The sequence below is a fragment of the Eucyclogobius newberryi genome, unplaced genomic scaffold (assembly GCF_026437365.1).
Source record: "Eucyclogobius newberryi isolate DKJ021-1_F unplaced genomic scaffold, fEucNew1.0.hap1 SCAF_793, whole genome shotgun sequence".
Classification (NCBI taxonomy): domain Eukaryota; kingdom Metazoa; phylum Chordata; class Actinopteri; order Gobiiformes; family Gobiidae; genus Eucyclogobius; species Eucyclogobius newberryi.
The window spans coordinates 686-13,150 of NW_027316493.1; the positions used below are offsets into that span (position 1 = coordinate 686).

Genomic DNA, 12,465 nt, shown 5'->3' on the forward strand with positions numbered 1-12,465 from the left:
GTCAGCAGAGTGTGTGTCAGCAGAGTGTGTGTCAGCAGAGTGTGTGTCAGCAGTGTGTGTGTCAGCAGAGTGTGTTAGCAGAGTGTGTGTCGCAGAGTGTGTGTCGGCAGAGTGTGTGTCGGCAGAGTGTGTGTCGGCAGAGTGTGTGTCGGCAGAGTGTGTGTCGGCAGAGTGTGTGTCAGCAGTGTGTGTGTCAGCAGAGTCTGTGTGTCAGCAGAGTGTGTGTCAGCAGTGTGTGTGTCAGCAGAGTGTGTGTGTCAGCAGAGTGTGTGTCAGCAGTGTGTGTGTCAGCAGTGTGTGTGTCAGCAGTGTGTGTCAGCAGTGTGTGTCAGCAGTGTGTGTCAGCAGTGTGTGTGTCAGCAGTGTGTGTCAGCAGTGTGTGTCAGCAGTGTGTGTCAGCAGAGTTTGTGTCAGCAGAGTGTGTCAGCAGTGTGTGTCAGCAGTGTGTGTCAGCAGTGTGTGTGTCAGCAGAGTGTGTGTCAGCAGAGTGTGTCAGCAGTGTGTGTCAGCAGAGTGTGTCAGCAGTGTGTGTCAGCAGAGTTTGTCAGCAGGGGGCAGCAGTGCGACTGAATAAATACCTGGATCCCGAAGTACTGGTGACCTTTGCCCTGCACCGCCTCCATCCACTCCAGCACCAGCTCCACCGCCTGCTCCAGAAGGTCAAAGTTCAGGTAGAGGCGGAGCAACGAGGCCGCGTCCACCAGCTGCAACCAGAGGCATTGTGGGTAAAGACCGGACCAGAGGCATTGTGGGTAAAGACCGGCCAGAGGCATTATGGGTCAGGACTGGTCCAGAGGCATTGTGGGTACAGAGAGGTGAAGTACCTTGTAGGCCGAGGTGACCCAGTCGGGCAGTGGGACGCCGTGGGACAGCAGTTTGGTGATGACGTGTCGGTGATGCTGACCACGACTTGAAAACCTGTCCAAGTACGAAGCCAAGAGCCGCCACGCCTCGTCTGTGGCACTGAGGGAGAGACATGGGTTTAAAGTGGGCCGGGCCACTGAGGGAGAGATACAAGGTTAAAGTAGGCCGGGCCACTGAGGGCCACGCCCCCTACAGGCTCCACAGTGAACTTTACCTGGATTCTTTGGTGTTGACGACGGTGGAGAGTTGGTTCACTGCCAACCAGCTCCAGGCTTCATTCTGAACCTCCTCTCCACCAAACTGCAGCTGTATACACCTGAGGAGCAGAGGAGGAGAGCAGAGGAGGAGGAAGAGCAGAGGAGGAAGAGGAGCAGACGAGGAGGAAGAGGAGGAGCAGAGGAGCGGAGGAGGAGCAGAGGATGAAGAGGAGCAGGAAGAAGAGGAGCAGAGGAGGAAGAGGCGGAGGAGCAGCAGAAGAACATCCTTAGCATCTTCAGAGTTCACATCTTTAAACTGCTGCTGAACGAGTCAACACCACTTTAGAGACTTTGAAGTGTCTGTCACTTATGTTATAAACCACAGCGCCACCTGGAGCCACAGCACAGACACGATGGTGCAGAATGTGAAGGTCAAAGGTCTCACTTGAAGGTCAGTCCCTCGAACACCGGCGCGAGCGTCAAACCAAACGTCTGACACAGGGAAATGGCGGAGTCGAAGAGCCCGGTCTGAACCAGCAGCGCCACCATCTCCACGGCCGCAGCGCTGCCTACACAGGAAACAGCAAACAGGAAGTGAGCCGGGGCCAGGTCTGCAGAGCCGGTGGTAACAGGGCGAGGCTATACCGGCGATGGCAGCAGACGGAGGATGATGCTGAGCCAAAGTCAGACGACTCCGGGACAAAATGTACTCTTTCTCCAGGTCTTTGAGCTCCAGGATGTCAACATGACGATGCTCTGAAACAAACAACACGTTATGACCGTCGCCACTGGTCACACATACCATGGGTCCAGATGTTAGAGGAAGGGCATCTGGTTTGAGACATTAAATAGTTATACACTGAGCTATCTCTGGTCCTGTTTGTAAATTAAGCTATTACGTGTAATTACACAATTGCTCCACCAGATGGAGCTCATGTGCCATGATTCGGATGGAAAACCATTCAGTTAGCGGCTAACGTTAGCCTGTCCTTCCCTGGCACAGCTTTATTCATCTCTAAACTCTAAAGTATCAGGTGCAACATCAAGTGTCATTGATCATGTGTGACAGAGCACATGGTTCTGACCTGGTTCAGAGCTGAACTCTCCATCTGAGTTCCTCTTGGGTGAAGCTCCTGGACGCTCGTACTGAAACACACCATGAGATATGTGAACACACCAGGTCTACACCGAGTGTCTACACTGGGTCTACACCGGGTGTCTACACTGGGTCTACACCGAGTCTACACCGGGTCTACACCGGGTCTACACCGTGTCTACACCGAGTGTCTACACGGGGTCTACACCGAGTGTCTACATCGAGTGTCTACACTGGGTCTACACCGAGTGTCTACACCGAGTGTCTACATCGAGTGTCTACACCGAGTGTACACCGGGTCTACACCAAGTCGTACCGTGGCTCCGGAGGCCGGCTGCACGATCCAGGCGTACTCAGGGCGGATGAGACGCAGACAGTTCAGGGCCGACAGGTAACAGTTCACCTGCCTCTGAAGCCCCGCCCTCGAACGCACCTCTCGCCCCAAACGCATGCCAAGTTCGAACATCACTGTGCCCGCTGAGAGAGAGAGAGACATGAGAACATCACTGTGCCCGCTGAGAGAGAGACATGAGAACATCACTGTGCCCGCTGAGAGAGAGACATGAGAACATCACTGTGCCCGCTGAGAGAGAGAGAGACATGAGAACATCACTGTGCCCGCTGAGAGAGAGAGACATGAGAACATCACTGTGCCCGCTGAGAGAGAGAGACATGAGAACATCACTGTGCCCGCTGTGAGAGAGAGAGACATGAGAACATCACTGTGCCCGCTGAGAGAGAGAGAGACATGAGAACATCACTGTGCCCGCTGAGAGAGAGAGACATGAGAACATCACTGTGCCCGCTGTGAGAGAGAGAGACATGAGAACATCACTGTGCCCGCTGTGAGAGAGAGACATGAGAACATCACTGTGCCCGCTGAGAGAGAGAGACATGAGAACATCACTGTGCCCGCTGAGAGAGAGAGAGACATGAGAACATCACTGTGCCCGCTGAGAGAGAGAGACATGAGAACATCACTGTGCCCGCTGTGAGAGAGAGACATGAGAACATCACTGTGCCCGCTGAGAGAGAGAGACATGAGAACATCACTGTGCCCGCTGTGAGAGAGAGACATGAGAACATCACTGTGCCCGCTGTGAGAGAGAGACATGAGAACATCACTGTGCCCGCTGAGAGAGAGAGACATGAGAACATCACTGTGCCCGCTGAGAGAGAGAGACATGAGAACATCACTGTGCCCGCTGAGAGAGAGAGACATGAGAACATCACTGTGCCCGCTGAGAGAGAGAGACATGAGAACATCACTGTGCCCGCTGAGAGAGAGAGAGACATGAGAACATCACTGTGCCCGCTGTGAGAGAGAGAGACATGAGAACATCACTGTGCCCGCTGAGAGAGAGAGACATGAGAACATCACTGTGCCCGCTGTGAGAGAGAGACATGAGAACATCACTGTGCCCGCTGTGAGAGAGAGAGAGACATGAGAACATCACTGTGCCCGCTGAGAGAGAGAGAGACATGAGAACATCACTGTGCCCGTTGTGAGAGAGAGAGACATGAGAACATCACTGTGCCCGCTGTGAGAGAGAGACATGAGAACATCACTGTGCCCGCTGAGAGAGAGAGACATGAGAACATCACTGTGCCCGCTGAGAGAGAGAGACATGAGAACATCACTGTGCCCGCTGTGAGAGAGAGAGACATGAGAACATCACTGTGCCCGCTGTGAGAGAGAGAGACATGAGAACATCACTGTGCCCGCTGAGAGAGAGAGACATGAGAACATCACTGTGCCCGCTGAGAGAGAGAGACATGAGAACATCACTGTGCCCGCTGTGAGAGAGAGAGACATGAGAACATCACTGTGCCCGCTGAGAGAGAGAGACATGAGAACATCACTGTGCCCGCTGAGAGAGAGAGAGACATGAGAACATCACTGTGCCCGCTGAGAGAGAGAGACATGAGAACATCACTGTGCCCGCTGAGAGAGAGAGAGACATGAGAACATCACTGTGCCCGCTGAGAGAGAGAGACATGAGAACATCACTGTGCCCGCTGTGAGAGAGAGAGACATGAGAACATCACTGTGCCCGCTGAGAGAGAGAGAGACATGAGAACATCACTGTGCCCGCTGAGAGAGAGAGAGACATGAGAACATCACTGTGCCCGCTGAGAGAGAGAGACATGAGAACATCACTGTGCCCGCTGTGAGAGAGAGACATGAGAACATCACTGTGCCCGCTGAGAGAGAGAGACATGAGAACATCACTGTGCCCGCTGAGAGAGAGAGAGACATGAGAACATCACTGTGCCCGCTGTGAGAGAGAGACATGAGAACATCACTGTGCCCGCTGAGAGAGAGAGAGACATGAGAACATCACTGTGCCCGCTGTGAGAGAGAGACATGAGAACATCACTGTGCCCGCTGTGAGAGAGAGACATGAGAACATCACTGTGCCCGCTGTGAGAGAGAGAGACATGAGAACATCACTGTGCCCGCTGTGAGAGAGAGAGACATGAGAACATCACTGTGCCCGCTGAGAGAGAGAGACATGAGAACATCACTGTGCCCGCTGTGAGAGAGAGAGACATGAGAACATCACTGTGCCCGCTGTGAGAGAGAGACATGAGAACATCACTGTGCCCGCTGTGAGAGAGAGAGAGAGACATGAGAACATCACTGTGCCCGCTGTGAGAGAGAGAGACATGAGAACATCACTGTGCCCGCTGAGAGAGAGAGAGACATGAGAACATCACTGTGCCCGCTGAGAGAGAGAGAGACATGAGAACATCACTGTGCCCGCTGTGAGAGAGAGAGACATGAGAACATCACTGTGCCCGCTGTGAGAGAGAGACATGAGAACATCACTGTGCCCGCTGTGAGAGAGAGAGACATGAGAACATCACTGTGCCCGCTGAGAGAGAGAGACATGAGAACATCACTGTGCCCGCTGAGAGAGAGAGACATGAGAACATCACTGTGCCCGCTGAGAGAGAGAGACATGAGAACATCACTGTGCCCGCTGTGAGAGAGAGACATGAGAACATCACTGTGCCCGCTGTGAGAGAGAGAGACATGAGAACATCACTGTGCCCGCTGAGAGAGAGAGAGACATGAGAACATCACTGTGCCCGCTGTGAGAGAGAGAGAGAGAGACATGAGAACATCACTGTGCCCGCTGAGAGAGAGAGAGACATGAGAACATCACTGTGCCCGCTGTGAGAGAGAGACATGAGAACATCACTGTGCCCGCTGTGAGAGAGAGAGAGAGAGACATGAGAACATCACTGTGCCCGCTGTGAGAGAGAGAGACATGAGAACATCACTGTGCCCGCTGAGAGAGAGACATGAGAACATCACTGTGCCCGCTGTGAGAGAGAGAGAGAGAGACATGAGAACATCACTGTGCCCGCTGAGAGAGAGAGAGACATGAGAACATCACTGTGCCCGCTGAGAGAGAGAGAGACATGAGAACATCACTGTGCCCGCTGTGAGAGAGAGAGACATGAGAACATCACTGTGCCCGCTGAGAGAGAGAGAGAGACATGAGAACATCACTGTGCCCGCTGTGAGAGAGAGACATGAGAACATCACTGTGCCCGCTGTGAGAGAGAGAGAGAGAGACATGAGAACATCACTGTGCCCGCTGTGAGAGAGAGAGACATGAGAACATCACTGTGCCCGCTGAGAGAGAGAGAGACATGAGAACATCACTGTGCCCGCTGAGAGAGAGAGAGACATGAGAACATCACTGTGCCCGCTGTGAGAGAGAGAGACATGAGAACATCACTGTGCCCGCTGAGAGAGAGAGACATGAGAACATCACTGTGCCCGCTGTGAGAGAGAGAGACATGAGAACATCACTGTGCCCGCTGTGAGAGAGAGAGACATGAGAACATCACTGTGCCCGCTGTGAGAGAGAGAGACATGAGAACATCACTGTGCCCGCTGTGAGAGAGAGACATGAGAACATCACTGTGCCCGCTGAGAGAGAGAGACATGAGAACATCACTGTGCCCGCTGAGAGAGAGAGACATGAGAACATCACTGTGCCCGCTGAGAGAGAGAGAGACATGAGAACATCACTGTGCCCGCTGAGAGAGAGAGACATGAGAACATCACTGTGCCCGCTGTGAGAGAGACATGAGAACATCACTGTGCCCGCTGAGAGAGAGAGACATGAGAACATCACTGTGCCCGCTGTGAGAGAGAGACATGAGAACATCACTGTGCCCGCTGTGAGAGAGAGACATGAGAACATCACTGTGCCCGCTGAGAGAGAGAGACATGAGAACATCACTGTGCCCGCTGAGAGAGAGAGACATGAGAACATCACTGTGCCCGCTGAGAGAGAGAGACATGAGAACATCACTGTGCCCGCTGAGAGAGAGAGACATGAGAACATCACTGTGCCCGCTGAGAGAGAGAGAGACATGAGAACATCACTGTGCCCGCTGTGAGAGAGAGAGACATGAGAACATCACTGTGCCCGCTGAGAGAGAGAGACATGAGAACATCACTGTGCCCGCTGTGAGAGAGAGAGACATGAGAACATCACTGTGCCCGCTGAGAGAGAGAGACATGAGAACATCACTGTGCCCGCTGAGAGAGAGAGACATGAGAACATCACTGTGCCCGCTGTGAGAGAGAGACATGAGAACATCACTGTGCCCGCTGTGAGAGAGAGACATGAGAACATCACTGTGCCCGCTGAGAGAGAGAGACATGAGAACATCACTGTGCCCGCTGAGAGAGAGAGAGAGAGAGAGACATGAGAACATCACTGTGCCCGCCCTCTTTATGGTGCCCCGCCCTCTTTATGGATGGTGCCCCGCCCTCTTTATGGATGGTGCCCCGCCCTCTTCATCGTGCGTACCTTTCCTGTAGTTGTGTCTCTGGATGTGAAAGGCGTAAAGCAGCTCGTAATAATTGTGCGACAGAAGGTCCAGACTCCGAGCGCGAGACTCGATGATGTTCACCACCTGAAACACACAGGAAGGTCAGGGGGAACGTCTGGGGGAAGGGGTCAGGGGGAAGGTCAGGGGGAAGGGGTCAGGGGGAACGCCAGGGGGAACGTCAGCTCCACAAGAGAGCGAGAGGAGGAAAGTGTGACTGCACCTCGTCGTGAAGGTTGACGTAGGAGAACTGCACCAGGTCCTGGAGCTGAGAACGCTCACACAGAACTACCACCAGCTGACGCAGGCAATCCAGCTGCCTGCAGGGGACGACAGACCACATCAACAAGTGAACGGCAACAGGGAGCGATCCAACACCCGACACCCCAACACCGGACACCCTAACACCCGACACCCTAACACCCCAACACCGGACACCCTAACACCCGACACCCTAACACCCCGACACCCTAACACCCCGACACCCCAACACCGGACACCCTAACACCGGACACCCTAACACCCGACACCCTAACACCCGACACCCTAACACCCCGACACCCCAACACCGGACACCCTAACACCCGACACCCTAACACCCCGACACCCCAACACCGGACACCCTAACACCCGACACCCTAACACCCCGACACCCTAACACCCCGACACCCCAACACCGGACACCCCAACACCGGACACCCTAACACCCGACACCCTAACACCCCAACACCGGACACCCTAACACCCGACACCCTAACACCCCGACACCCCAACACCGGACACCCTAACACCGGACACCCTAACACCGGACACCCTAACACCGGACACCCTAACACCCGACACCCTAACACCCCGACACCCCAACACCGGACACCCTAACACCCGACACCCTAACACCCCGACACCCCAACACCGGACACCCTAACACCCGACACCCTAACACCCCGACACCCCAACACCGGACACCCTAACACCGGACACCCTAACACCCGACACCCTAACACCCGACACCCCAACACCGGACACCCTAACACCCGACACCCTAACACCCGACACCCTAACACCCCAACACCGGACACCCTAACACCCGACACCCTAACACCCCAACACCGGACACCCTAACACCCCGACACCCCAACACCGGACACCCTAACACCGGACACCCTAACACCCGACACCCTAACACCCGACACCCTAACACCCCAACACCGGACACCCTAACACCCCGACACCCCAACACCGGACACCCTAACACCGGACACCCTAACACCGGACACCCTAACACACAAACACCCCAACACCGGACACCCTAACACCCCGACACCCCAACACCGGACACCCTAACACCCCGACACCCCAACACCGGACACCCTAACACCGGACACCCTAACACCCGACACCCTAACACCCGACACCCCAACACCGGACACCCTAACACCCCGACACCCCAACACCCTAACACCCGACACCCTAACACCCGACACCCTAACACCCCAACACCGGACACCCTAACACCCGACACCCTAACACCCCAACACCGGACACCCTAACACCCCGACACCCCAACACCGGACACCCTAACACCGGACACCCTAACACACAAACACCCCAACACCGGACACCCTAACACCCCGACACCCCAACACCGGACACCCTAACACCCCGACACCCCAACACCGGACACCCTAACACCCGACACCCTAACACCCGACACCCTAACACCCCAACACCGGACACCCTAACACCCCGACACCCCAACACCCTAACACCCGACACCCTAACACCCGACACCCTAACACCCCAACACCGGACACCCTAACACCCCAACACCGGACACCCTAACACCCGACACCCTAACACCCCAACACCGGACACCCTAACACCCCGACACCCCAACACCGGACACCCTAACACCGGACACCCTAACACACAAACACCCCAACACCGGACACCCTAACACCCCGACACCCCAACACCGGACACCCCAACACCGGACACCCCAACACCGGACACCCCAACACCGGACACCCTAACACCGGACACCCTAACACCCCGACACCCCAACACCGGACACCCCAACACCGGACACCCCAACACCGGACACCCCAACACCGGACACCCCAACACCCCGACACTGGGTAAAAGCAGAACTAACAACTAAACCAGGACCATGAATAAACGAGGGACTAATCTAGAATTAAACCAGAACTAAAGCAGTAAAGCATAAATACTAGCGTGTATAAAAGTATGTACATGCTGGAGTCTGGATTCTGCGTCAGAGCTTCGTACGCTTCGCTGTTGTGGCCCAGATCCAAGTGATGTTTGAAGATCCGGGTCCACAGCGCTGCCTGCAGGAACACACATGAACTACAGTCAGGAACACGCGCGGACTACAGTCAGGAACACGCGCGGACTACAGTCAGGAACACGCGCGGACTACAGTCAGGAACACGCGCGGACTACAGTCAGGAACACGCGCGGACTACAGTCAGGAACACGCGCGGACTACAGTCAGGAACACGCGCGGACTACAGTCAGGAACACGCGCGGACTACAGTCAGGAACACGCGCGGACTACAGTCACAACACGCGCGGACTACAGTCACAACACGCGCGGACTACAGTCACAACACGCGCGGACTACAGTCACAACACGCGCGGACTACAGTCACAACACGCGCGGACTACAGTCAGAACACGAGCGGACTACAGTCAGAACACGAGCGGACTACAGTCAGAACACGAGCGGACTACAGTCAGAACACGAGCGGACTACAGTCAGAACACGCGCGGACTACAGTCAGAACACGCGCGGACTAGTCAGAACACGAGCGGACTACAGTCAGAACACGCGCAGACTACAGTCAGAACACGAGCGGACTAGTCAGAACACGAGCGGACTACAGCCAGGAACACGCGTGAACTACTACTAGGGCAGATTAGGCGTTTGGCCGAGAGAGACTTTCGTTGGTGGAAACAAATGACGAGAGCACAGCAGAGCAGAGGCTGCAGAACGTCTTCATATCAGAGTGTTTACCACGATCGAGAGCAAAGTGAGAACAGTGATTAGATGTTAGGACCTGAGAGGAGGCGTCGCCGGCCGCTTCAGTGATGGCCAAAGTCGAGAGCTGAATCACAAGTTCAGGGAGACCGACGTCCTCCAGCAAACGCAGCACCTGCACCAGACAGACAATCAGTCACCTTACACCCGGTGGAACTGTAGAGACTCTGAACCCTGCTGAGGCCCCAAGTACAAATTCTTGAAATAGTTGAGTACTGCCACCTCTGGTACTGCAGTAGTAGTACTCATACCTTGTTGTAGTACTGCAGTCTGGCAGTAGGAGCCGCCTCTTCGTCCTCGGCTCCCGTGAGCTTCATCAGAAACTCCTCTTTCTCCGCTTCATTTGCCGCTTCCTGGAAACACCGCAGAGCCTGCAACAGAGAAACGTGTCAGATGCCCTCCCAACATGCTGTGCCATCCACATAAATAAACTTAGACTGCAACAGCAAGTTTACTCAGAGGAACTAAAAGAAGAGAGCACATTACGCCGGTGCTGGAGTCTCTTCACTGGCCCCTGTCCAGTTAAGAATCACATTTAAACTCCTCCTCCTGACTTACAAAGCCATAAATGACATGGCCCCTCCCACCTCAAAGATGCTATAGAACCATCTCATCCAATCAGAGCTCTTCACTCTCTAAATGCTGGCCTTCTGGTGGTCCCAAGAGTCTCTAAAAGCACAGTAGGATGTGTAGCCTTCTGGTGGTCCCAAGAGTCTCTAAAAGCACAGTAGGAGGTAGAGCCTTCTGGTGGTGCCAAGAGTCTCTAAAAGCACAGTAGGAGGTAGAGCCTTCTGGTGGTTCCAAGAGTCTCTAAAAGCACAGTAGGAGGTAGAGCCTTCTGGTGGTTCCAAGAGTCTCTAAAAGCACAGTAGGAGGTAGAGCCTTCTGGTGGTCCCAACCCAAATCTCTGCCTTTGGCGTCGAGTCCTGACCCTTTGGTGTGGTCCACCGGGTGTGTGTCAGATGCCCTCCCGTACCTTCTGTCCTTCTCCGGTGGCGAGGTAGCACTGTCCCAGCATGAACCTGCAGGAGCCGATGTTCACCTGACACCAAGGTCCAACCAGACGCACGTACTCCTGTGAACAAGGAGGAACATCTGAGAACAAGGAGGAACATCTGAGAACAAGGAGGAACATCTGAGAACAAGGAGGAACATCTGAGAACAAGGAGGAACATCTGATGAGAACAAGGAGGAACATCTGAGAACAAGGAGGAACATCTGAGAACGAGGAGAAACATCTGAGAACAAGGAGGAACATCTGATGAGAACAAGGAGGAACATCTGAGAACGAGGAGGAACATCTGAGAACGAGGAGGAACATCTGAGAACGAGGAGGAACATCTGAGAACGAGGAGGAACATCTGAGAACGAGGAGGAACATCTGAGAACAAGGAGGAACATCTGAGAACAAGGAGGAACATCTGAGAACAAGGAGGAACATCTGAGAACAAGGAGGAACATCTGATGAGAACAAGGAGGAACATCTGAGAACAAGGAGGAACATCTGAGAACAAGGAGGAACATCTGATGAGAACAAGGAGGAACATCTGAGAACAAGGAGGAACATCTGAGAACGAGGAGGAACATCTGAGAACGAGGAGGAACATCTGAGAACAAGGAGGAACATCTGAGAACAAGGAGGAACATCTGAGAACGAGGAGGAACATCTGAGAACGAGGAGAAACATCTGAGAACGAGGAGGAACATCTGAGAACGAGGAGGAACATCTGAGAACGAGGAGGAACATCTGAGAACGAGGAGGAACATCTGAGAACGAGGAGGAACATCTGAGAACAAGGAGGAACATCTGAGAACAAGGAGGAACATCTGAGAACGAGGAGGAACATCTGAGAACAAGGAGGAACATCTGAGAACGAGGAGGAACATCTGAGAACGAGGAGGAACATCTGAGAACAAGGAGGAACATCTGAGAACGAGGAGGAACATCTGAGAACGAGGAGGAACATCTGAGAACGAGACCATTTCACCCTGGGACTGGTCAGAAGAACAGGGACATCTCCGTACAAGATGAACCTGTATGAAGCGGGTGAAGAGCAGAGGCCTCACCTGCAGCTGAGTGTATTGACAGTTGGCCATCAGACACTCAGGGAACTGGAACCCAGGATTACTGGGCCAACTGTGAAACTGGGTTAAGGAAGAACAGTTCTCCAAGAAACATGTGAAACGTCACGGACCAAATGTGAAACGTCACGGACCAAATGTGAAACGTCACGGACCAAATGTGAAACGTCACGGACCAAATGTGAAACGTCACGGACCAAATGTGAAACGTCACGGACCAAAAGTGAAACGTGTACTTTATGAAGGATGCAGACTAAACAGTGTGTACTTAATGAAGGATGCAGACTAAACAGTGTGTACTTAAT

General features: G+C 54.0%; 1 protein-coding gene across 1 annotated transcript; it reads right to left on the reverse strand.

The window, feature by feature from the left end:
• Positions 1-578: 578 nt before the first annotated feature.
• Positions 579-12,236, reverse strand: LOC140350746 (nuclear pore complex protein Nup160-like; the record flags this gene model as incomplete). The annotated part of the gene is made up of 14 exons (XM_072436212.1): positions 12,146-12,236; positions 11,055-11,153; positions 10,330-10,449; positions 10,098-10,193; positions 9,271-9,365; positions 7,241-7,337; positions 6,999-7,104; positions 2,474-2,634; positions 2,147-2,207; positions 1,707-1,817; positions 1,507-1,630; positions 1,079-1,180; positions 825-963; positions 579-704 (listed from the first exon to the last, which is right to left on the reverse strand). Coding segments are annotated over exons 1-14 (1,467 nt in total), but the record flags the coding sequence as incomplete, so codon positions are not given.
• Positions 12,237-12,465: the final 229 nt, after the last annotated feature.